Here is a 27,085-nt window from a genome sequence, read left to right as displayed (position 1 = left end):
GACACGTCCTTGGCATTAGAGAAAGATGAGAGGAAAGGGAGGACGGGGGGAAAAAAAATGAAGGAAAGCTCCGACTTCTAAGAGTGACAGCTTATTTTACGGGCCGGTTTTTCCCTTATTATCCTGCACTCTCAGCAGTGGTACACACACACAAAGGGAGATCGACAGACACGGTCCACGCACACACTCGCGAAGGCGCGCGCGCACCTGAGGCCCACAGCTTCCTGGAGACTTTATAGGAGGGAAACAAGCTCACTCTCCCTCGCTGATTGGTGTTGTCGTGAGTCCTTGGAGGACCGTAGACAGGGCCCTTAGAACTTCAGAGGCAGCCGTCGGTTGGGCTAGACGAAGATGCACATCCTCCAAAGCGTCTGCACTCCTCTCCGTCTCCCTTTGATCTGAGACGACCATGAGTCTGGATCGCTTCATGCTCAGTGTCCTTTAAATACGGCGACTATAAATACATTTACTATATTTAGTCATTTAGCAGACGCTCTTATCCAGAGCGACTTACAGTAAGTACAGGGACATTCTCCCCGAAGCTTGCCCAAGGACACAACGTCATTTGGCAAGGCCGGGAATCGATCTGGCAACCTTCAGATTACTAGCCCGACTCCCTTACCGCTCAGCCACCTGACTCCCCCAATAAACTAAAAACATCCCATGAATGCGTTTTCTTTTCTCTCCCGCTCACCGAAACGCCGCGTGAAACGTTTGTGAAAGTCTCGCCTAGATGACTCTCCCACTGCACAACCGACGGAGTTATGCAGCAGGTCCTCCCTGCGGAGTTATTCACTCCCCCTCCCCGCGAAACGGACAGCCTCGAATAAAACACCGCCGCAACCCTCCTGCCTCCGTCGCGTTCGTGTGGGCTGAAAAATGATCTCCCGTGTGACCTCGGACGGGAGGGAAGTGCGGGAAGGAGCGCACGTTGACGGGTTGCGCTTAACTCCGTCGTCGCTGGAGCGCGGCTCCTTTTTCCCCAAGTGGCGAAAGTCATCGTCGGACCAGCTGGCAGGATGGAACGAAAATATCAGCGCAGTCCCAGGTTTTTTTTTTTCTTTTGGGGGGGGGGGGGGGGAGCTGTTGAGGGATCCCCCCACCATGTTGCCTTAGAAAATCAACACGACATGGATGAGTAGCCCGGCGGAATTATCCCTGCAGGTGCTTGGTGTGTGGTGCGGCGCAGAAGGCCTCCCAATTTATCCCAGGACACACTCGGAAAAAAAAGGCTGAAGGTACGGCGTTCTCTGTTATTAAAACACACACGGTATTCATCCTGCCTTCGCCGACCGCCAAGGTCATACACGAGTCAAAACATCTGAGCCTTTCCAATTTGCTTTCGCCGTCCCCTTGGGATGGAGTGATGGAATGGGAATCTGAGAGAGGAGCGTGGGAGGAAGGGGGGCCCCAGGGGGGGTTCCGACCGCGTAGCCCTGTTGTCCTCTCCGTGCGAAGCTGACCTCCAGCCGTCGGGCGTTCCCGCCCGTGTGTCCGTCCGCCACGCGGACCTGACAAGGAGCGCGCGAGCGAAGTAGCCAGCCCGCCGCCGAAACGGGGGGGGAAAAGGCGTTCCATCGTTGTTTTTCTCAAGGGTTTCTGTCATGTTTTTGTGCTGTCCGACCCCCCCCCCCACCCCCCCACCCATTGCCCACCCTCCCCCCCAAGACCCGTTGTCAGGGGAGATAACAGTCAGGGCTCGGATTCGAGGCCAGAGAGACACAGCTGTGTCCGTCTGGCCTTGCCATGCACTTTCGGCACTCGCCGCTCTCTATCAGGGCCCCGTCTTGACAGAGCTGGAGCAGAGGGACCAAGGCTGGACCCCCTCCCCCCTGGCGATAGGGGCCCCCGACAGGATGAGTTAGGAACAACATTCCCATAGGGGGAAACCCCTCCAACTAGATGAACTCCTTACCTACAGCCTTGGGCAGTCGGTGCGGATATATCCCTTAAGTGGTTTCGTAAAAACCACAGCGCTCATTCGCTTCGCTTGCGACAACCGCGCTCGAAAGGGACTCGACCGTCCGCCGATTTGCGTCCGGCTTCGTCTGACTCTGTGTCGGTTCGCGGAGTCGTGTCGCTCTGGGATCGTTTTTGACGTTGTCAATGTACACAGCCAGGCATGTCGTTTTTTCCGAGGTTGGTTGAAGAGGAGAGATTCAAGGTTGGGATCACGTCAGACGGGGGATGGTTCTCACCATACATTGTCTTTGGCAGGCATGCATATGGTAATGTGTTCCTAAAATAAGACAAAGTAATTACAGTGTATACTTTCCCATTGATTTTCTTATAATCTTGCCACCCCCCCCCCCCCCCCCCCCCCCTTCTCTCTCATTGTCTCCTACAGCTTTTTGATGGCCTCATTATTCTGCAGAGCAAAATGCATTCAGCGCCAGCTAGGGCTGCATGCGTTCAGCTGTATATATTTCCCTTGTAAAGAGGCAAACATTATACCCCTGAAAGGAAAGTGAAGGATGCGATAGAGACTGAAGAAACGGGAGTGTGAAACAGAGAGACAAAGAGAGAGAGAGAGAGAGAGAGACAGTGGGAGAGAGGGATGATGAGAGAGAGAGACAGTGGGAGAGAGGGAGGATGAGAGAGAGAGAGAGAGAGTGGGAGAGAGGGAGGATGAGAGAGAGAGAGAGTGGGAGAGAGGGAGGATGAGAGAGAGAGAGAGACAGTGGGAGAGAGGGGGGATGAGAGAGAGAGAGAGTGGGAGAGAGGGAGGATGAGAGAGAGAGAAATAGAGATCCCAAGAAGAAAAGGCTAAGAGGACGGCGTCGATGGGAGGTTGGTTGTGTGATAGAATTAGGATTTCGACACGAGGGGGCCCACCCATGCGAGGGTGCCCGCGCTTCTGTTCCTTAGATGCGGGGGGAGTGCTAATTCAATTCCTCTCATCACAGTGGGTCACCAGTCCTAGCAGGCGACAAGGCGGGCGGGGAGATGGAGAGGGGAGGAGGAGAAGCGTTCACTATGTGTCACACTGGAGGACAGAGGAGAAAGCCTGAGGAGAACCGCAGTCAGAAGACAAAGTGATGGCTCTAGACTGTCACCTCAATGTGGTAGGACAATAACGTCGTACCGCAATAGGACATGATCTGTCCCCTTGCAGTGTTGACTTCAGGCTCTCCTTCCTCTTAAGGCAATTCCGGAAGATTCGACGACTAGATGTTTTCGGGCCTAGCTTTCTGTGTATAAGCGACAGCCTTATTTTTGCTCCATTGTTTGTCCAAAATATTGTGTTGTTCATTTAGCTTTCATATACAGATTAACAATTTATATCCGATAGCACAATGCACATCCTATATTACATATTTGAATGTGTTTTTAGAAGGCTTGTCGTGTGTTTTCGATATTGTGAAAGGATGTTTTGAGAAGGGTTTCGCGAGCAACAAGCTGAATCCTCAAAGGAATTTGCATCCCTCTTTATTGCTCTCTGAGCGGTAGTTAGGACGGAAATGGCTCCAGTGCCGGCTCGTTGCATCAAGAATTTAGATGGTGCTCTTCTGGGTGTCTGGCTGGCTTGGAAGTAGAAGCAGATGTAGGATGAATCATGCAGCAGGGCTGGGGGAGGCAGGCCGAAGCCTCTCTGGTTCACCTGCGAGCCGGGACCCTTCAAGGTCAGAGACTCCCTCGGCTAGATTGAATCCTGTACAAATCATCCGACTTCTAAATGGCAATCTGGCTCTTCCGTGCTCCGCGAGTTCTCATAAGTTTCCAAATTAATGTCACGCTCCACTTGATAGAGCCTGCGCGCGATGAACGAGAAAAGAAAGCGACGTGAACATCTCACGTTGTCTCCTTAGCGGCCACTTAAGGGACGTTTGGAAAGGGAAATTGGACCTGGTTTCTCCTCACCTCAACTTGATCCAATGTGTCTGTCTGTGGCATTCCGTTGATTTTTGGGAAACCCGAGTCCTTAAACCTACTACCATGTCTGACAGGTAAACGCATGCTCCACTAGTTCCCAAATCAACATCATCCTGTAGAAAGTAGCAGGTTGCGTTTTTCACCAGTGACGTTTGTCTCGGGTGACATTTCGATAGAATGCGCTAAGTGTTTTTGATTCGAGTTCACCCCAAGCAAGGCCTCTATAACCAAGGGCAGTAGAGCGTGGCCGAGTGCGTTGCGAAGCAACGGAATTCCCAAGGATAACCGTTTCCCTCCTCTGGCACACCCCTCCAGGACAAGAGGAGTCCGTGGGCACCTTCAAGGGGAACGAGTTCTTCAGCTACAACCTGTCGCTGACGCCCATCCAGAGCAGCCTGGACGAGATCACGCTGTCCTTCCGCACGCTGCAGCGGAACGGCCTGCTGCTGCACACGGGCAAGTCGGCCGACTACGTCAACCTGTCGCTGCGGGGCGGCGCCGTGTGGCTGGTCGTCAACCTGGGCTCGGGCGCCTTCGAGGCGCTGGTGGAGCCGGCCAACGGCAAGTTCAACGACGACGCGTGGCACGATGTGCGCGTGACGCGCAACCTGCGCCAGGTACCCCCCGACGCAACGCCTTGCGGCGGCGCTAACTCTGTTTTCCCACCCCTCCTTGCCTCTCCAGCCCCTAACCCCAGCCCCTCCCTCCATCTCTCTCCCCATCCCTCCCCTAATTCCTGTCCTCACTTGCTCTCCCTGCGTTGCCCCTGGTAGCTCTGCTCTTTGCAAGCTTATTTACCTTCGCTCCGAGACGAGGCGATGTGTGTCAATATCGGAGGGACGGTATCGTCATTTCGCCCCTCAGTTTTCGGGAGCCGTCTCCCGTCATGGGTAGCCAGGAGAGGCTGGTTATAATGTCATCTTGGGATTGATTTAGTCGCTGTGTTTTGTTCATTTATCTCACGCTCAGTTGCGGGGGGAGGGGGGGGGGGGAGGAAACGAACACTAATGGAGAACAACTGACTTCTTGTATACTTTCGTACCGCTATCAGCCTTTAGCAGCTTCGATCTTAGGTCTAGGTCCTAATCTGGCTCTGTCTTCAGTGCATGTAGTGAGGATTCAAGCCAACATACTCTGAAGATTCAAAATATGTCCACGGTAGAAATATACTGTACATGCATACTGTAATTATGGGTGTCACGAGTCAATAAATTGTATCGCTTTTCTCCACACAATTACGTGCCCATCTGATAACACCCTTTGTGGTACAGCTCTGACATTTCACACGACACCGCCACATCCCATAATCGAGTTAACCGGAAAGATCTTCGGAGAAATGGCTTTCACGTGTTGTGCTAGCTTTCACCCACGTGAAACTCCTCGTTGCGAAACAGGTATATTTAGTTGACTTCCGTCTCCCAGGGCTTTGCTTTTGGAGAGATTTTCTCCTTGGAAACAGAATCAGAATCAGAATGGGATTTATTCGCCATGAAAGTTTGCACAGACAAGGAATTTGCTTTGGCAGGAAGGTGCATACAATAAACATATACCTAAAATTTTAATATGTGGACTATCTATACTAAGGGTACATAAACTAGCAGTACTAAGTGGGATTAGAATAGAATTAAATATACAATAAAATAAAATATAAGTTGCCATAAAATAAAATATAAGTTGCCCACACACGCCCAGATGTTTTTTACGGTCGGGGCATTTGCACCTGCCTGGACCTGTCAATCACATGGCTAATCTACTAACCAGTCCTCCTTCTGTCTCTACATCCCCCCCCCTCTACACACAGACACATGCGCAAACACTCGATATTCTGCCTGCCCGACCTGAAGCGGCCCATTTTATGTCTCTAACCGAGTCTGTGCTTTCTGTTTGTGTTTATCCCCGCTCACATAACCTTCTCCAGTGTTTTTTTTATCATGCATTGCAGGGATTTTTGTTTTGTGTCAGACACTTACATTTGCCATTGAATTTGTCCTCTTTTACCGCCAAAAGGTTATGTCACATCGCTCAATACGAATATCCGTTCCACTCTTTCTTTATGGGATGGTATCAAATACGAAATAGCCGAATGGATGAATTGATTGATTTTGTTTGCTCAGCTTCATTTCTCACTGGGTCCAGTGTTATTTAACGAGTGTACCGTTTCCCCTCTGCTCCCCTCTCACGTGAAGCACGCAGGCATTGGACATGCGATGGTAAACAATATACGATGGCTCTCATCTGAATTGTGTGTTTTGGTTTGCCTGAGTCTTCACCTTATCTTGTGCTTTGTGTCGATTTTCACTTAAGTCCACGCAGACATTTATTAGGCCGTCCTCGATTTCAACGAGCCGTCGGAGGAGGTTTCTCTCTGTTCCACAAACATCGTCCGTTTAAGACACCCGTGGACGATAATTCGGCCCCTGGAACACACGGCTATTAGCTGCCCTTTTGTAGAGTTCGCTGAATCAAATGGGAATTTGATCAGATGATCCCATGCATTGTGGCTTACAGTCCTCTCTAGCACACTAGCACATCGCTTCTTTCATCGGGATCCTTTAAACACTGAGAAGGAGTCAAGTCTCCGTCTCCTTTCATTAGCGCCTCCGCTCATGGATAGTTCTGCCAGCTCAATTTAAGGCTGGTGTTTTGTTTTCATTTAGTCTACTCAAGTTTTTTTTTTTTTTTGTTTTTTTTCAGGCACCCATGTTTTGCCTTTCATTCATTGTGTTGCATGCCCCCACTAACATTCACTGTACTGTACAGTGTGTAGATATGCTACATTGTGTAGAACGTACAGTATGTCACTTGTCTTCACGTGAAGTAGTATGTACCTCCAGTTCACCCTGTTTACTGTAGCGATGCAAGCAAACCCTATTTGGTCATTTCATATTTAGAACATAAGTCAACTAACATCTAACCCTCGAATTGGCTACAAATACGGTTCTTCTTTGATTCCGTTTCTTATTTCTATTGTACTAACAACCATTTTTGTGTCTGACTCCCCTGTCTGTACTAACAGTCCCCTTGAACCCCTCCCTCTTAACCTGACACACCCATCCTAACCATTACAATGACTCCCTCGTCAAACACACTCTCGAAAGGGGCCCAGTCCTTGGCCTACAAACACGCTCGTGCTTTCAGCCCTGCAATTGATCCCTGCGTACATTGCGGAAGTTTCCGGTTACCTCCCTGTCACGAGGGATGGAGGGTAGCTCTCTTGAAGGGGGTGAGGGTTTTTTTTCGGATGAGATCTGGCAGTTGGTTTTCACAGGCTCGATTCCTGTCATCCGCCTTGCGCTCTCTTACACTCTCTGGCGTTCGTTCCCCCGCCCGCCTGCCCGCCGACTCGCAAACGGACGACACACAGACTCCCAAAAACAACACATCAACACACTGTCGATGGCGAGGTTTTCTTTTTTTGCCGCTTTCCAGACAACGCCGTGCATACCGTACAGTGCTTTGCACGCCCACACCCTCACACATACGCAGACACTTCTCACTTCCTATTCCCTTGTCAAACCGTGCCCTCAATTTGAGCTCGAACGCTGCAACAGCCCTGAACAGCAAACGCAGACATAAAAATGTGTTGCCCTATCGCCTGGGAAGTACATAGAGAAGCAGGGACTCGTGACGAATGTTGGCCTGAACGGGGGCCATTATCTTGGGGCAGGGGGCAGGGCCATGCTTCTCTCAGCTAGGCACCCTGGGACTTGTAGTGTGGAGCTGTTTGACAGTCATCTTAAACAACATTCCAATGTCCTTATCTGGGGGAAAGTCTACAAATGAGGACGTTTTGTTTCATACCAAAATAATTCCTCAATAGAATACTGTGGAATACAATAGGATACAGCTTTATTGTCCGTCTAGTATGGACATTTTCCTTTGGCATCAACTTCAATGAAAAGGATTACACACAGGATCACACCATCTATACTGAGAATTCATTAGTATTAATAGGTGAGGAATTTAGGCTACCAACTCAGCAGTTGATTTATTTTCCTTGACTGTGTGCGTATATTGATCTGAGATTGATTGGAATGGTCTTGGGTGGTCTGCTTAATGAACTGACCCATCTCTCTCTCATCAGTTTGGAGCATTCATGGTTTCAGTTTCAACCACTCGATTTGTGCTGTATAATGATCTGCTCTAAATTTGCCTCCTCAGTCCAGCTGCTCTAGAGTATTTATGATAGCAGAGGACCAGAGAGTAGTAAGGCCCTGCAACCTGCACTCATTAATTTAACTTTGCCGTAGGACCTAGCTACAGTAGTACACCTGTGCCGATTCATCTTAATTAAAAAAATTTAATCTTGCAAAATCTTGTGAAAGGTTTGATTCATGTACTAATTCAAACTGTCTCCATACACTCCATATACCTCTGTGTGTTTGTTTTTTTCCTCTCTGGTCCGTTTCATCGTCGTTCTCTCTCTGTCTGTTGGTCTCGCACTTGTCTCTCTCTCTTTCTCTCGGCCTCTCTCTGTCTTCCTCTCTGCCTCTCTCTTTATTTTGCTCTCTCTCTCTCTCTCTCTCTCTCTCTCTCTCTCTCTCTCTCTCTCTCTCTCTCTCTCTCTCTCTCTCTCTCTCTCTCTCTCTCTCTGCCCATGGTGCTACCAGGTGACCATCTCTGTGGATGGGCTCCTGACCACCACGGGCTACACCCAGGAGGACTACACCATGCTGGGCTCCGACGACCTCTTCTTCATCGGTGGCAGCCCCAACACGGCCGACCTGCCCGGCTCCCCGATCAGCAACAACTTCATGGGCTGCCTCAAAGATGTGAGTTTGGGTCGGGGACCTCCCCTTTTAACAAGGAAGAGGTATTCATAGCACTGTTAGCATTGTTCATATCTCATTGTTCTGGGCTGTTGTAAAGAGAACATGCCATGGTAATTTATGCGCATGTTATGAATATCTAATTAATGACAGATTGTTGCGTTGCGTCACAATCAAACTGCCAGTGCTTTGGTTGTACTGGTAATGGAAGTGCATTTTATCTCGCATACAGGATGTGTCTCCCAAAATGTGAACGTTATGGGAATTTGCAACGGTCTTGAATTATATATTAAGACGTGGGGCTGAATGTGAACGCCGACTTGCTATTCTTCCGGGTGACTATAGCGGCTCCAATCCGCAGTATTAATTACACCTACTCAGTGGCACCCCCCACCCCACCCCACCTCACCTCACCCCCCGCCTACCACCCTGTCTCCCTCCCCGGTGACTGCTGGAGCTAGGGTGACCTTCTTTTGCCCTCTCACGCTTTCTTTGTGTGTCTCTCTGTCTCTCTCTCTCTCCCCTCCCCTCCCTCCCCGCTCTTCTCTCTCTCCTTAACATCTCCGTATCCCTCAGCCATAGCAGCTCTGTAATTAAAACCATGCCAGCACTGGTGGATCCCCCAGCTTTACCATCCTGACAGCCAATTTAGACATTGATCTCCTTCTATGGATTTCCGGCGCTCGTTCTCCACTCTCCTTCGCCAATCTCGTTGACCCCTCCCCCCCCCCCCCCCCCCCCACCCGCCACAGATTAATCATGTCCACGTCGTCTTTGATGGAGAAAAGACCTTGCCGCTCCCAAGACGCTTTTTCGGAGGATTCTCAATAACAATATACAGTACCTCAAGAATCCTCTTTTTGTAGGACACTGATATTGAGAGGATCCTTTGAAATTGCGAAGAGCCGCAACAATATAGTAGATTTGTGTTTGCCGCTGTGCCAAAGTAGGAAATAGGATTTTTCCCTCTTTTTCATTTTCATTTTTTCTTCCATTTTAGTTTTGCAAGTAAACAAAAAAAACATAAGATGGGGGAAGGGGCATCTCATAAAGTTTTATTTTAGGCAGGCAATTACTGTCGACGCCACGGTGTGAAATCAAGCCGCCTGGTGTATTTTCACCCGGGGAGACAGTGAGGTTCACACCTCCAGGCTGGTCGTCAGTCAACCAGCTTTGACGCTGAGTGCCGCCGGTGTGAAAATGAAAAACATGTTCAGCTGTGCTTACCCCCCCCCCCCCCCCCCACGCCATCCCCGCGCGGCGACTCGGTGCCGTGACTGCCGAGGGGACTGGGACTGTGACATCATCCTCGGAGCGTCTGCGTTCTGAGGGGCCGGCGGCGGCGGCGTTCCCCCCCCCCCGGTCTTAACGATCGATAGCGTCTGTTCGGGTGTCTTTCCGCGTCTTGTTTATTCCTCGCCGCAGCTCAGCGGTTAAGACCGGCGTGGTTCGGTTATTTTTTTTTGTGGGGGGGGGGGGGGGGGAGCTCCTCTCTGACGGAGCCGTCTCGAGCGTCCTCACGGTCGTGAGCCGCCTGTCCTCTTGTCTCCCAGGTGGTCTACAAGAACAACGAGTTCAAGCTGGAGCTGTCGCGCCTGGCCGCCGAGCGCGACCCCAAGATCAGCGTCCACGGCGACCTGGCCTTCCGCTGCGAGGACGTGGCCGCCCTGGAGCCCGTGACCTTCGACACGCCGGCCGCCTACCTCGCCCTGCCCCGGTGGAGCACCAAGAAGACGGGCGCCATCTCCTTCGACTTCCGCACCACCGAGCCCGGAGGCCTGCTGCTGTTCAGCCACGGCCGTCCCCAGGGGCCCGGAGGGGGGCCCGCCGGCGCCGACCGCCAGCCCCGGGCCGACTACTTTGCCCTGGAGCTCCTCGACGGCTTCCTGTACCTGCTCATGGACATGGGGTCCGGCAGCATCAAGATGAAGGCCAGCAACAAGAGGCTGAACGACGGAGAGTGGTGCCACGTCGACTTCCAGAGAGAAGGGCGGACAGGTGAGATGACAGGATACCACACGGATCTCGTTACACTGTAATCACAAAGGGAAGTGGGGGGGTGGGGGGTGGGAGGGGGGGCTTGGGTTCCTCTCCCCGGAGTTATAGTATACATATAAGCCCGTGAAAGCATATAACTGTGCCGCCACAGAAGCCCTCTCATTGGCTCCTCCTTGGCGTCGTACAAAGACACGAGCGTATCCAGTTTTAATTACAGTCGTATTTTTAGCCACCGTAATCTATGTATGACATTTTGAAAATTGCCTTAACCTATTTCACAAGTGGCCAATTATACCGTCATCCACCTCACATAGGGAAATGTCTGGCCTTATTAGTCTAAGTCTGTGATCGGTGATGGTGTGGTCGTCTCATTTGTTAGGAAAATAATTTATGACAAAGATCTTCCCTAATTCACTCCGTTTGCAAGACTGTCTCGCAGTTGTTGTGGCACTGTTGTATTTAGAGTTTTATTTATTATTATTATTATTTATTATTTAATTTATTTATACTTTGTTATTTAATTTATTTATACTTTATTATTTAATTTATTTATACTATATTTATTTATACTATAATCTATTTATCTTCTCTCCCCCCCTCTCTCTCTCCCTCCATCCTTTCCCCATCCCTCCCTGTTTCTATCTCTATCTCCCTCCCCCCTTCTCTATCTCTCTCTCTCCTTCCCTCCCTGCCCGACCCTCCCTCCCTGCGGCCCCCCCAGGTGTCATCTCGGTCAACGGCCGCGGCAGCCCCTTCTCTGCCAACGAGGGCAGCGAGATCCTCGACCTGGACGGGGACATGTACCTGGGGGGTCTGCCCGAGGAGCGCCAGGCCCTGCCGCTGCCCCCGGGGGTGTGGACGGCGCCCCTCAACCTGGGCTACGTGGGCTGCGTGCGGGACATGTTCATCGACGGGCGCAGCCGGGACCTGCGCACCCTGGCCGAGGTCCAGAGCGCCTCCGGGGTCAGCGGCCTCTGCACCAGGGAGACCCACGTCCGCTGCACCCGGGACACCTGCGCCAACGGGGGCCTGTGCCGAGAGGGCTGGAACCGCCATGTGTGCGACTGCACCGGGACGGGCTACCTGGGCGCCAGCTGTGAGACCGGTGAGTGGATGGAGGGAGGGAGGGGGAGAGGATGGAGGGAAGGAGGGGGAGAGGATGGAGGGAAGGAGGGGGAGAGGATGGAGGGAGAGAAGATGGAGGGGAAGGAGGGGGAGAGGATGGAGGGAAGGAGGGGGAGAAGATGGAGGGAAGGAGGGGGAGAGGATGGAGGGAAGGAGGGGGAGAGGATGGAGGGAAGGAGGGGGAGAGGATGGAGGGAGAGAAGATGGAGGGGAAGGAGGGGGAGAGGATGGAGGGAAGGAGGGGGAGAGGATGGAGGGAGAGAAGATGGAGGGAAGGAGGGGGAGAGGATGGAGGGAAGGAGGGGGAGAGGATGGAGGGAGAGAAGATGGAGGGAAGGAGGGGGGGGAGAGAAGGGGAGAGAGGATGGAGGGAAGGAGGGGGAGAGGATGGAGGGAGAGAAGATGGAGGGAAGGAGGGGGGAGAGAGAAGGGGAGAGAGGATGGAGGGAGAGAGGAGGGAGGCGGAGGATGGAGGGAGAGAGAGTATGGAGGGAGAGAGAGAAGATGGAGGGAAGGAGGGAGAGAGGAGAGAGGGAGAGAAGGAAAGGAAGTTGTCCTGGCTGACATGACACTGCAGGGTTTGGAGATTCATTTGCAAGATGTTTTGATGTACTGTAGATTGGAAGTAAATACGGCAATGGATATGAAAGATGTTGTGAGTTGTTTACGGGGGTAAATTGCCTCAGAATTTATCCGATCTATTAGTGGATCAGAAGTATGTGAGTTGACGTCTGGTGAATGGGGTGTGGAAGTGTATCTGTGCGTCATCGTTAATGCAACTCTGCCTCGTCACACTATTTTCACAGACTAGAGACTAGAAGAGACAGAGAGGGAGAGAGAGGGAGAGAGAGGGAGAGAGAGAGAGAGAGAGAGAGAAACCCCATTGCGAAGCCTTATTGGCCGGATACCGTTAAAGGGATATAAATGGCAGCCTCATTGTGTTTGAGTGTGATGAATAAAAATGTATGTGAGAGATGATTAAAGTCACAGCTCTCCTTGTGTGCTCTCTAGACTGTTTCTGCCATCTAGTGCTCCATCAGAAAACTACAGATAGAATTCTGTAAAACGACGTCCTGAGATCAGCTAAACCACTATTTATATGCAATAGTAGGCTACAAGGGTGTGTCTTTTGCCAATTTGATCCATTATTGTTAGATGTGAAGAGAAGGAAATAACACCATCCCTTACGAGCCCTGGAGCTCTCATTCCACAATTCAGCATCGCCGGAGACCGGATGTGACCGTGTGTTGTCGTTCTCCATCTCCCCTTTCCCGCGTTCAGAGGCGGCGGTGCTAAGCTACGACGGCAGGATGTTCCTCAAGGTGGTGATGCCGGAGACTCTGCACACCGAAGCCGAGGACGTCTCTCTGCGCTTCATGTCCCAGAGGGCCTTTGGGCTGCTGGTGGCCACCACGTCCCAGGAGTCCGCCGACACGCTGAGGCTGGAGCTGGATGGAGGCAGGGTCAAGCTCACTGTCAACCTGGGTAATGCTTTCACAGTAAAGCTTGCGCTGAAGCTAAGCTAACATTTACACGGAGGCAAGGGCCAAGGCTGATGCTAAGGCTAATGCTAAGGCTAACGCCAAGGACTAATGCTAAGGCTAACGCCAAGGCTAATGCTAAGGCTAACGCCAAGGTTAATGCTAAGGCTAACGCCAAGGCTAATGCTAAGGCTAACGCCATGGCTGATGCTAAGGCTAATACTAAGGCTAATAATATGGCTAATGCCAAGGATAATGCTAAGGCTAATACCATTAGCCTTGGCCTTAGCATGCCAAGGCTAATGCTAAGGCCAATGCCAAGACTAACGCCAAGGCTAATGCTAAGACTAAAACCTAAACTAGCACCGAGTCTGGGTTTCTCAGTGAGAGAGTGTCCCCTCCTCCCCTTCGCCACATAACTATGAGCTACGTGGTCCCACCTCTCTCCATTTCTCTCCATTCTTCCCTCACTGACTCTCTCTCTCACACACCCCCTCATCTCCCCCTCTTTCTATCTGTCTCACAGTTCTTCTCTCTCTCTCTCTCTCTCTCTCTCTCTCTCTCTCTCTCTCTCTCTCTCTCTCTCTCTCTCTCTCTCTCTCTCTCTCCATTTCCTTGTCGGGTCCTAACCATCCCAACCCTTTCAGCCCTTCAACGGCCTGTGTGTCTGCAGTCCCAGGAGCAGACAGTCAGCGCGACCAGCTCACCTAGGAAGCTGCCCATCATAGATACAGTACACTGACGCCTCAAATCCAAACATCAGCACTCGATTGGACTGTAGGGCGTTCTCCTACCACACATCTGCAGGTCCCCTAACTCAGGGCTACCTCCGTCCTGTCGGAGGAGTAGCAGGGAGTTTACGCGATCGTGAACGACGGCAACCGAGTGGCGAGGTTAGCCCACTCCTTGCACACACAGGTTAGACAGTGAGTCTGGTCCCTGGCTGTCTGCATCCACTGTTCTGTGATGGTTGACAGGCTCCAGAGCGCGCCCCTCAGCCACTCTGCCCCGACGCGGCTTTTGCGAAGCTCCATTTTGGGGGGCTTCAAAGACGTGGAGAGGCGGGTCCCTGAGAAAGCGCACAGCCTGGCTGGGCGGCGAGCGGGCTTGTTCCTGCAGCTCGACGCTCTCGTGCCTTTGCTAAGTGACCGAGGCTTCGGCGTGGCTGTGTGGGTGCCAATCGCCCCTCTCCTTCAGACTTAACCCCCGGTGGCCACCGCGAACAGGATATGGAAATAATGGAAAGATATGACTCACGACAATAACAACAACAAAAACGATTTGGTCTTGGTTTTGTACTACTCACAGATTCCCTTCAGTCTGGGACATACTCTACTTAAAAGTAGAGTATGTCCGGAAAACCAGCACCAGTTACCCTTACTCCTTTAACCCAGTCCTACTTCTTTTGAAATCTGAAATATAGCTAATGTGGTGCAGCACATTGCATATGCACACAGACCTCCCTGACTCGCAAAGAGTTAGAAAATGCAATTATTTCAAACCTGGCTCGTTTCAAGCGAAACGCCGGATAAGACAGACGCAGCGTGGGCATCTCAGCTCCCGCTTCGTGAGGGTCCGGCCGGGTGGTTGCCGTGGCGAGGAGACGGGCGCTTCGGCCTCTGGAGCTTGTCCCCGGATGGTGGGCTCTGAGAACCCCTCAGATGTCTGCAGAATGTACCTTGAAGGATGTGAAAAAATGTCTTCTTCTTCTTCTTTTCCTTTATTTTCTTTTTTTTTTTGGGGGGGGGCGGTTTGTTTTTAGTTTTAATCTCACCATCTCGCTCTCTCTCTCACCAGATTGTATCAGGATAGACTGTAACCTCAGTAAGTGGCTCCTATGATTATTTTCCTTTGATTTAGAGACTGCAACTATCATGTTATTGTATCCTGATGTGTTTTTCATCATACTGGTCTGCTGTATGTTATGAATGTCTGTCCCAACCAATCAGGTAAGTCTGTATCACAGGCAAGTCATTCAACTCTCATTCTACGAAGTCATACTACTATGATCTATTTCAGTTTGGTATTCCTTCAGTCATTAGGCAGCAATAGCTCTGCTGTATCAGTCAGTCACCAGTAGATGGCAGTATAAGCTCAACTCTCTAGGGAAACACCTTCCTGTGGCGCAACACAGGATCGAGGGGAAGGATTTGTGTTTAGGTTTGCATTGCCATGTTGTTGTGCATTATAAACCATATATGTATACAAAATACACAACAGCCCTTCAGTGAGACTTTTAGTTCGTCGCAAGATCTGAAGTAGGCCTCTTGTGATCGAGGATTTTAGTGAACAAAGGCTGCGGCCGCAGCCCAGCCATAAACACGGGACTGCAAAATTGGGCCACAAATTCCCAATATGAAGAGTAACGGCGCTAACATTTTCAGTGACTTTTTAATTGACAGAATTAGCCAATAGTTAAACTAAACGGTGGTTAACAAGAGGCTCCCTTACCATCTGGCAGTATCTGTTTGGTCCATAGCTCGTCTTGCATCCTAAACGGATTTTGCTATTCAAGGCTGACCTTGTACAGGTTGTTGCTGCTGAGCTAGGTACATGGGAATCAAAACGGAAAGCATGTTATTCATATCAATGGGAAAGCAGAAAATGGGTACTTGTATTACATGAGGTTAATCCGCTTCAGATGGGAAGGTGGGACTAGTTTTATTGCACTGGAAGATTCTAGAAGGGGACTATTTCCTTTGGAGTAGCATAATAGCCAGTGGGTGACCCACGAGGGAGAGTTTAGCAGGGCACACTCTGTAGGTGGAGTGTAACAACGTGTAACCAATGCCAGCACTACTTTATAGAGAGCATAACAGCTTCTCACTTATGTGGATGGTGGTTGAATGTGGAGTAGGCCGACAAATGGAGCAGAGGATTTCAGACTGAGCATTCTGAGGGACTGGAGCTGTCCATGGTGCTGAACACCGCACAGGACTGAACGGCACAACATGGTAGCATAGAATGGATTGAACACACCGATGTCCGCGATTGGCCACAGCTCCTGAATGCCCCCCACCCCCCCCCCCCCCCCCCAACCCCCACCCCACACACACACAGGTGTTGAGACTACAGAATATTCATGTTCACGACCATGAAGCCCCCCTGATGATCGCGTAACGAGAAATTAAAGATAGGAATTATACACAGAGGCAAACGTAGGCTTCAGATGAACAGTGTTTTCACCGCTACGCTGGGATTTATAAGTGCAGTACATAAAGATAAATGTTTCTTAACATCGGAAAGCGAACCATTTGTTTTTAGAGAAATATGTAACTACTATGCTTTGATTAGCATTGCGCAACGTAACTCGAAAAATCTCCTCTGGCTCATTAAACTATACAGTACAACATCACCATTCCTTAGAGGGTAGCCTTATTAAAAACCATGTACTGTATATGTCAGCCCTTCTTGAACTCTGGATCAAACAGAAACCCATAAAGGGGCCCCTTTTCTAAGCTCCCGATACGTGGCTCCCCCGCGCACACACACATTTACATTTACATTTTACATTTAATCATTTAGCAGACGCTCTTATCCAGAGCGACTTACAGTAAATACAGGGACATTCCCCCGAGGCAAGCAGGGTGAAGTGCCTTGCCCAAGGACACAACGTCAGTTGGCATGACCGGGAATCGAACTGGCAACCTTCGGATTACTAGCCCGATTCCCTCACCGCTCAGCCACCTGACTACCCCCTACCTGACTACCCCCCTTTAGTAGGTTGGCAAGAGAGGACAACATTAAAGAGAGGCACAGTGCACGTCAAAGCCTGTAATCAGACCACTTCACATACAGTACTGGACACCCCCTTTCCAAATGTGCTCACCTGGTAAGGACAGTAGAGTAGTGTACCAGGACGACATGCATCCACAAAGGATAATGTTCAATGCCTTGCTTGAACTCTCCAAAACACTCTAAACACGAAAGGCGCGCCGAGATGTCAGATCTCCCACTGTGTGTCCCTGGAACATCAGTGTAGAGATCACTGCATTTTCCCGAGACCCGAAAAAGCACTGTGAACCATGTTTGATTAGGTCTGCGCAGTACTACTCGGACAGATAGGACCATAACAGCCTGCTTTTTATACCTTGAGGTCCTTAAGACAGTACGTTAAGGATTTATTCTTCTCTGTGACAAGCAACCTCGAGGATTAGTATATCTTTTTACAGCCTTCTTGGCAACCCATTCGACTCTGCCCTCCCTGTTAGAGTAAGAGGCTTCTGCCAGGTCAGTGGGGAGGAGGGAGATATCTGGGTAATGAGATTGCCGGTCAGTTCATTTCTGGCACAGTTCAGTCCAGATCAGCACACATGGTCGCCCACAAGCCTAACTGGCTTGAAGCTCCATACAGGCTCTAGCAGATCAGCTAAATAAGGGAATAAAGGCGTGGGAAATATGGGTTCCCTGGCCCAAATCCTCCCCACCAATCCCAGAATGCACGGCAACTCTCAGAGCCCAGTCCTGTATCTTTCCTCCGCTTTATTTCTGTGAAACTATGCAAATATTATTCTGTCATTCTTTCATATAAATGAAAATGAGCATTGAGCAATATGCGATATGCATGAGCGCCTTTGGCTCAATAAAACAAATAATAATTTGAAACAGTTATGCAACAATGGGGCTTCATAGAAAGGGTTCCAAAACCCAGCCCAACCACTGTAACTTATTGCCTACAGCAGTCATGGCTCATGCAATAGCTTCCGACAGTCTTTCTTGAATTAAGGAGGTACAGTAGACTCGTTCCGAAGATAGTCTTAGAACCTGAAGACCAGGATGTGATATGGGCGAGTGCATCGTTCACATCAAGCAGCAGACTGGGTGTCCAGTTGTGTCCCAGAAGATTCGCGGTTTCCCCAACTTCCTGTCTTCCAATCATCTTCCCGTCCTCTATGACGGAGTGTTCCGAAACCGTTAAGGGTGTCATCGGGCGCGGCTTCCCAGCCAGTGTCCTGTCCTTACCGGTCCCCTACACCCTGAGCTCAATTAGACAGACAGACAGACAGACAGATCCCCAGAGGCACAGCTAGCTTAGCTATGGCTAATTAGCTTCAGAAGCGATGTCAGAACTCCTTTGAATGTCCGCGTCGGCCTGTTGCCGAGCTGCTGATCTGGGGTGACGGTGCCGCAGTGGGGAGCTTCCGCATTGTGACCTATTTTTACTAAAAAATCCAATCTTCCAAGCCGGAAAGACAGAACTAGGGGGAAATGTGTGTTCAATCCTGGAGCTGCAAAGCTGGTGTGCATTTACCGTGGCGTTATTGTGTTTATTCCTCAGGATATTTCTTCAACAAATTCACTAAGGGCTTACGTATTCAGTAAGGGCTGATGTTGGTTGTGTTATAGCACAAATGTGTTCATGTGGGTTTGCTGTGATTGGCGTATCTCATGTAACCAATAACGATGCAAACAAATGACTAGATGACTAGATGTTTCTAGATGCTTAGATTATTGTCCGTATTAAGAGTTTCGCAAGGACTTTACAACATCACAGGGCATTACATCAGACATAATGAATGAAAGATGAATGAATTAGAAATGAGATAGTGTTTATAATTCGGTTAGCTCTAAAATGGCCTAGATAAAACACAGGTTGAAATGTGAAAGGAAAGTATCATATGTTAATCTCCAGATGTCGTCACAAGTTACACCGTTAGCAATAGGAATCCCTTGGGTGCCATGGAAAGCCTGTGTTAGCATATGAGGGGGGTGATTTGACCGTATTACGTCCTCAGGTCGAGGACCAGAGATGCTGCTCGCCGGCCAGAAGCTCAACGATAACGAGTGGCACTCGGTGAAGGTGGTCCGGCGCGGCAAGAACCTGCAGCTCTCCGTCGACAACGTGACCGTGGAAGGTAAGACTGGCCCGAGCGCACCCCCCCCCCCCTCTCAATCTCCAGCCGTCGGACTTCTCTTAAATAAAGAATTCAAGGAGACCTGATTCAAGGAGAAAACGCTGAGATAAAACAATGGTGTCTCTCCCCCCCCCCCCACCCCTCCCCCCCCCCGCTCAGGCCTCTTGACCGGCGCTCACACGCGCCTGGAGTTCAACCACATCGAGACGGGCATCATGACGGAGCGCCACTTCGTCACCGCCGCGCCCTCCAACTTCATAGGCCACCTGCAGGCCCTCTCCTTCAACGGCGTGCCCTACCTCGACCAGTGCAAGAACGGCGACATCTCCTACTGCGAGCTCAACGCCCGTTTCGGCATGCGGCGCATCGTCGCCGACCCCGTGTCCTTTGTGACGCGGGCCGGCTACATGACCCTGGCCACATTGCAGGCCTACGCCTCCATGCACCTCTTCTTCCAGTTCAAGACCACCAGCCCGGACGGCCTGCTGCTCTTCAACGCGGGAGACGGCAGCGACTTCATCGTGGTGGAGCTGGTCAAAGGGTGAGTGGGGGGCCCGGTGAGGTCAGAGGTCACGATAGAGGCGGGGTCGTGTCCTGGCGAACTCTGGTCTCAGCTTGCTTGATTAAGACAGGCAGCTGGTGATATTTACCTGTACAGAAGGACAATTTGCCCTCGATGATGATGTTCACGAAATAGTATTGCTGCTTTAGATTTACAATGGAGCACTAGAGAGAGAGAGAGAGAGAGAGAGAGAGAGAGCAGGAGGGAGTCAGACAACGGCAGAGAGAGCGAGTTTGGGAGAGAAGGAACAAGGCACACAGATGGCAAACCGCCGTCCAGCTTCACATGGCAATACCGTCACTCAGAAGGCAGTGCCTCAGTAGGGAGCCCTGCTAAACCCTCTGGAGCCTGCTGGCATCAGACAGGACTGTGTGAGCCAGAGTCAGGAAGTACACTCTCTCTCTCCGTTCCTTTATATTTCTCTCTCTCGATTTCTCTCTCTGCCTCACTTCCTGTCTGTCTCGATGTCTCCCACCGTCCTTTTTCCTCCTCTCTTCGGGCTGCGTCTTATCAACTACTAAGTACATCTTCATAAGCCGGCCTTTCCTGACCAGAGCATTTTGGCCTGACCAGTCTTTAACTAATCATAGCAGGGACATGTTCAATGATGGGTTGAATGGGTTCATCTTTTTTTGTCGCGGCAAACGCTATTATTCAGTTCTTTACTGGGATGAGGTGCACCAGAACAGACATGTGAGTATGTCGACGTGTTTGTTTCTCGCCAGCTACATCCATTACGTGTTCGACCTGGGCAACGGGCCGTCGCTGATGAAGGGCAACTCCGACAAGCCCCTCAACGACAACCAGTGGCACAACGTGGTGGTCTCCCGGGACGAAGGCAACGTGCACATCCTCAAGATCGACTCGCGCACCGTGACACAGCACTCGAGCGGAGCCCGTCACCTTGACCTTAAAGGTACCTCAGATCAAGGCCATAACCATGGAGTCAACATTGGGGGGGGGGGACGGGGGGGGGGACAAAATCTGCTACCACCGGTATCAGTAATACTAGTAGTTATAAAAAGGCATTTTTTACGTTTAGTTATGAATATAATTATTTTTTTAACGATACTTTCGGACAGCATGCTTGGTTGCCTGTCGTAGCGTAGCACATTTATATTTTATTTTTATTTTTATATCAATATATTGGGGGGGACATTTTGACCAGATTTGAATATTGGGGGTGTGTGTCCCCCAATATATATTATGATTACGGCCCTGCCTCAAATGGACACATACTGCACAGTACTGTTCCTGTGACTGCCTGTGAACCTACAGACCACAGTATTGTATTGCGATAGGTATGTAGGCCGACCGTGTATTTTAGCGACATTTTTCGCGTTTACTTATCACCTCAGACCCACACCAGTGTTCTGCACTTCTGTTGCCCTGGTAAGGCCAGTCGTTCTAGTCAGTACGCACGCTAACCAATGTGTGGTCTGGTGTGTATCTGGATTTAGCGAGGACAATGGCGTCTGTGGATAGGAAAGAGTTAGTTCAATGTCCTTTTTAGGAGATAAGTTGCTTTTGGGCGGGAAAAGGGTCTTTTGTAAGAGGGATGAAAAATACAAAGGATGCAGGCCCACACAAAACTGCCGCTAAACGACTGGAACGGAATGAAAAGGGAGCCCATCAAAGCTCCGTCGGCGGCGAGAGCCCAGTCGGGCCATGCCGGGTGACCTCCAGTGAATCACCTCTGCCTCGGCAACCCTTTACTCGGCGGCCCCGGCGTGCTAATGCTAAATCCGCCCCAACGTTTGATTGAATGCGAGCAATGTTTTCGTCGACGCATCTATTACAGCCGACACATGCCCCCGTCCCCCTGAGAGTCTGCCGGTCTGGTTTTCCGGCCAAGTCGTTCATTAGATCCATGTTTACGGATGCTTCATCCGATGGCTAGCCAGGTCTGCCTGGCTGAGCGACCAGTGTGAAGTCAAGCCAAGCTCATTTTGGACTGTTTGCCTAATGATCATGCAATCCCTTGGCCACAGGCCCAAGAAATTGTTTTGCTGGATCCAGATCCCTTGTTTGGTTTTGTTTAGCTGAGGCAAAGATAGTCACAGTCCACAGTTTTTTTGTATGTCTATATTTACATGGATACTGTACCCTGACCTTAAGGCAGGACTGTCCCTCTTGTCATTAGTAATGCACCCGTCGCTGGTACACGCCGTCTGATATTATCTCGTGCTCCGACTCCAGTGAGCAGTTACCAGTGGAGAGGATGCGAGATAGAATGTACCACTAGAAAGCCGTTTTAGACTTACAGGACCATCGATTTAAGAACTAGACGTTTCGGGAAAACCCGGCTTTTTTCCACATTTAATGCAGGGCATCATGAAATCAAAAGTTGCCGCAGTGGAACTGTGTTTCATTGGGAATGTTCCTTAGGGTCCTCCTCTCTGTGTTTCATCTGCTTTGGAAAAAAAAGGTTTTAAACACAAATATGCAACATCAAAAGAGCCGCTTCACAGTGAATGTCAGCTCAGTGGCTCAAGCAATTATAGCGAAAATATTTGACAAACGTGGAGGGTCCACAACCAGTTTGTGTGAGACGGAAAAGAAGCTGTGTAGACAGGGAAGTGTTCAGGCAGGAGGACTCAGTAGTAGCATTTACTTGATACTTTATTGCACACGATACAACACATGATTGTAATGCTTGATTTGGCATCATGGTTCTGCTCGCATCGGCTCCCTGCCGCACCCAACGGAGACACAGTCTCGACCTCCGAGCAGAGAGCAGCGACGCATTGCCCCTACGAAAGGAAACACAGAAGGAGGCAGCAGGATGACTGACGTCTGTCTCGCACTAGCAATGCATGTGCCCCGACTGCGTGATATGACGCGTTGCTAGTGACGTGCTATGTCTCGCGTCCCCTGCGTGAACCAGCTCCGCTTGATTTCTGCTTATTTGTTCCTTTGGTAAGACCGCTTCGATGACTCGAGACTCCGCCATATGTTGGTTCATAGGTTGTTTTTAGTACGACTACACTGTACATTGTAGATTTGAGTTTATATTTGATATCGAGTCCCATGTATTTTATAATACAGCATGTTCCTTTTGTACTGTGCATCTCAATGCAAGTGTAACAGTGCAATTTCCCCCCAGGGATCAATAAAGAACTCTTTTTGACACTACTCTACCAACTAAAAACATCAACCGGTTTCATGACATGCTTGATGTAAAATCAGTTATGTAACATCTTATCATGCTGAGAAACGTTTAATCTGTTTTCTCTGCCCAAAATAACTAGACCCAAATCCCAGTGCACCTGGGTCTGGGAGTTTTCCCACGTATTGAATACCGTTATCATCCAGTAACTAACTAAGCCAAACTGTGAAGGATTGCCTTGACTTTGTAGGATTTAAAGTCAACCCGCAAGGGAATATCTCCTGTTCAATGCTCGACAGACATTTATTACTCTGATGAAGAGTAGCATTCTCTGGCTTCTGAATGAATATGTCACGGAATGGGTTTTTGGAGGTTGCAAATGGAAAAAGGATCTGTCGGATTGGAAAGTTCCCTAGCATCTTCTTATGTGAGGCCGGCTAGTGCAGAGTGTACTCCAGGCTTGGGCTAGTGATGTTAGACACGAAATGTTGGTAAGCTCTTGTACTGAATGTCTAGGCTGCTCACAAAGTTAAGTAACAGCACAGTAGCTAGAAGGTTGATGCTCTTGGTTGAACAGGAATGTCAACACGGATCAATGGTACGAGATAGAAAAATAAAGGCACAAAGAAACGTTAATAAAAAGTTATACTAGGAGATATGGGAAATAATCCTAAAAGACGAACGCTAACTACAGAACACATATATTATATACGTTAAAACAGGTCTGTCTAAAATGTTGGTGTTTCATGGATCCTGTTGTTGGTGTTTCCTAAATCCCGTTTTTGGTGTTTCCTAAACCCTGTTATTGGTGTTTCCTAAACCCTGTCATTGGTGTTTCCTAAACCCTGTCATTGGTGTTTCCTAAACACTGTGGTTGGTGTTTCCTAAACCCTGTCATTGGTGTTTCCTAAACCCTGTCATTGGTGTTTCCTAAACCCTGTCATTGGTGTTTCCTAAACCCTGTCGTTGGTGTTTCCTAAACCCTGTCATTGGTGTTTCCTAAACCCTGTCATTGGTGTTTCCTAAACCCTGTGGTTGGTGTTTCCTCAACCCTGTGGTTGGTGTTTCCTCAACCCTGTGGTTGGTGTTTCATGAATCCTGTCGTTGGTGTTTTCCAGGGAACCTGCACATTGGTGGCGTGCCAAAGAGCATGTACGGCAGCCTGCCCAAGCTGATCGCGTCGCGGGACGGCTACCAGGGCTGCCTGGCCCTGGTGGACCTGAACGGGAGACTTCCGGACCTGATGGCAGACGCTTACCAGACATCTGGCCCCGTGGAGCGAGGCTGTGGAGGTGAGACTCCACCTCACGGTGTCAAACGGTCGCAGGTGTTCACGTGTCGAGCTGCCAGTGTGTGAACAGGAAGCACATTATGTAGGGAGACAGCCAGCCCTGGTCGTTATAATGGACATGCATTTCAGTTGAAATGCGAGACGCGTCCGAAATCGTCACTACTGGCTTTGTGAGAACAGAAAGCGTGACTGATCGAAACCTAACATGTCCATGACTGGAGTCCGTTAGAACCTGGACTGATGTACTGCAGTTTGTGGTATAGCACTGGACTGGTATACTATGTGGTATATGATTGTACTGGTATAGAATGTGGGGAAGTACCGGACTGAAATCGGATGTGGTATAGCATCAGAGTAGACTGTTGTCGGATACCTATCCCCGGGTCTAGCACTGGCATGGGTTGTCGACGACGTGGATACGTCTGGTTGACTAACGCTAGTATCCTCACCTAACCCCCCCCCCCCCCCCCCCCCAGGTGTCAGCAGCACCTGTATGGAGGACTCCTGTCACCACCAAGGGGTGTGTCTGCAGATGTGGGAGGGCTTCACCTGCGACTGCAGCATGACCACCTACGGGGGCCAGTTCTGCTCGGACCGTGAGTACACATCCGTATGACCTCGCCCGGGCATCGAACCGCGCACGCGAACACAGCGCTGGTGGCACCTCAGTAGACGTTGTAACCGCGGTTACGGCAGTTGCCGTGTTCAAGGGCTGTAATGGAAGAATTCCGCAGTCATTCGTGCGACACAACACCACGCATTGTGCTATTGTGTGGCACAGCAGCTCTTGTGCGTCATTGGCCGGGAATTCGGATCGACTTCTGTGTTCTCTGGTTCAGAGGAGTGCATGCACGCGCACGCACGCACACATATACTGTAAACATGCCTGCACATGCACTCACACACAGTCACGCACGCTCAAATATAGGAACCAGCATATCACACAGGTATGCTGTGGTTAGTCCTCATATTTACATTTTAGATTCCTTAATGTTTAATGTTTGCACCTTCCTGCCAAAGCAAATTCCTCGTCTGTGCAAACATTCATGGCGAATAAAACCCATTGTGATTGTGATTGTGCTTCACTGACACCTTGTACACAAAAGCAAAAACAAGGCAGCGACACAGATGTCATGTCTTTGAATGAAAATGGCTTTACTATTGACACAAAGGTTGGAAAAAGAACAATCATTCGCCGGACTACTCAGTGTCGTGTGAAAAGTAACCTTTGTGTTGACCCTATGTTTACCTCAATGAAAAGTAAAGGTGGAACTCGGTGTCTGGTTTCATTTCAATTTGGCATTCCTCGTGTCTGCTGGGTTATGACATTTCTAGAAAATCACTTTTGTTGTCACCTCCTTCATTTTCCTTACGCTTCCTAAACACTCTTGGGTGCATTCGAATGTAGATCAAGTGAATGCGTCTAACTGTTTTAGAAACACTACAGAGACATTTCGGGGGGGCGTGTGCCCATGTGTGTGTGTGTGTGTTCTTGTGTGTGTAAGTCTGTGTGTGTGTGTGTGTGTGTGTGAGAGAGTATGTGAGGATAGGACATTTAACTGCACAGTGTGATGTTTACTTTGACGACGTAGCATATTTCGTCTAGGAAACTATTGTGTGATGTTGTGTTGCTGTTTTTGCTTCACAGGTCCTGGAAACCTTGTAAGGGTACATGACATCATGAATTCCATGCAATACTAAGACATTTTAAATATGAGTATGGCTGCCCATTGAAGGAAAATACAAAACGAGATTGTCATTGGCCCCTTTAGCAGTACAATGATCTTAAACATGTCTAAATTAATACATTTTACATTTAGCCATTTAGCAGACGCTCTTATCCAGAGCGACTTACAGTAAGTACAGGGACATTCCCCCGAGGCAAGTAGGGTGAAGTGCCTTGCCCAAGGACAGAGCGTCAGTTGGCATGACCGGGAATCAAACTGGCAACTTTCGGATTACTAGCCCGATTCCCTCACCGCTCAGCCACCTGACTCCCTATAAATGGTTAGCGGACACCAAGACAGTCTGCCATAGCCGACTCAGTCCCCTGATCTAAACCCCATTGAAAACCTTTGTGCTGAAGAGAAGAGTGCACAAGGGAGGACCTCGGACCCTGGATGATCTGGAGAGATTCTGTAAAGAGGAATGTTCTCAGACTCCTAGCTGTGTATTCTCCAACTGTAATAGATGTTAAGGAGAAGAGTTGGTGCTGTTTCATGGGCAAAGGGAGGTTGTACCAATCATTAGATGTAGGGGTGCGCATAATTGTGACAAACGAAGTTTCACCAAAAATAATTATTTCTTGATGACAGATTTTTAAACTCTTTTTACTCATCTTTGCGAAGGGGGGGGGGGGGGGGGGGCGTAATTTTGGAGCCCACTGTTAACAGCCTGCAAAGCACAATAGTTTGATCGATGAGTGGATTTTACTAATTGGCTAACAGTATAAAGGAAGATACCTAATTTGTCAACTTCTGAAGACTACTAACATTTATAAGGCAAGCGTGCTACTTTAGTGGAACAAATCGAAGCTTCAACAAGAACGCGCTGAAGCGTTCATATACTCCCTGGCGTTCAAGCAGGATGCCGTTCAGAAGGCACTCACCTGCAACAACAAGTCAGCAGTCCGTCATCCGGGTGTTGAGGAGAAGTGTATTCGTGAGTGGCGCAACCAGCCGCCCCCGTTTTGATGAAATGCCGCAAACGGCTTTTAAAACGATGGCAGCGGTTGATTTAACTATATAACACTTTAATGCAGCGTTTAATCGAGGGGCGGCGGTAATTTGAGGTCGGCTTTTAATCGAAGGAACGCGGTATCTGTTGATCTCCTTCTCTGTCATTTTCGACACTACCTCTTCCTTCTCTCAAAAGAATAGATAAGCTTAAGAATGCTGTCAAGTGGCCCTGAAGAGAACAGCCTCATTTTCTGTACTCTTGCTCTAAAATAATAATCAGCGGAAATAATAGGCCTCGCGTTTGTTTATAGCCCTCTTACTAGCTCTTTATCAGCAGATATGAT

General features: G+C 49.6%; 1 protein-coding gene across 1 annotated transcript in view; it reads left to right on the top strand.

Annotated features, from left to right (window-relative positions):
* Positions 1 to 27,085, top strand: part of nrxn2a (neurexin 2a) — a 98,281-nt gene that overhangs the window by 18,477 nt on the left and 52,719 nt on the right. Inside the window, 11 exon segments of the mRNA XM_067228641.1 lie at positions 4,189 to 4,490; positions 8,484 to 8,645; positions 10,196 to 10,640; positions 11,362 to 11,745; positions 13,047 to 13,250; positions 15,044 to 15,070; positions 18,982 to 19,101; positions 19,261 to 19,642; positions 20,389 to 20,579; positions 23,891 to 24,064; positions 24,540 to 24,659. Of these exon segments, the coding sequence (XP_067084742.1) occupies positions 4,189 to 4,490; positions 8,484 to 8,645; positions 10,196 to 10,640; positions 11,362 to 11,745; positions 13,047 to 13,250; positions 15,044 to 15,070; positions 18,982 to 19,101; positions 19,261 to 19,642; positions 20,389 to 20,579; positions 23,891 to 24,064; positions 24,540 to 24,659 (2,511 nt within the window).

Source organism: Osmerus mordax, chromosome 25 (assembly GCF_038355195.1).
Source record: "Osmerus mordax isolate fOsmMor3 chromosome 25, fOsmMor3.pri, whole genome shotgun sequence".
In the NCBI taxonomy this organism is placed as follows: Eukaryota; Metazoa; Chordata; class Actinopteri; order Osmeriformes; family Osmeridae; genus Osmerus; species Osmerus mordax.
This window is presented reverse-complemented; position numbering and strand designations above follow the sequence as displayed.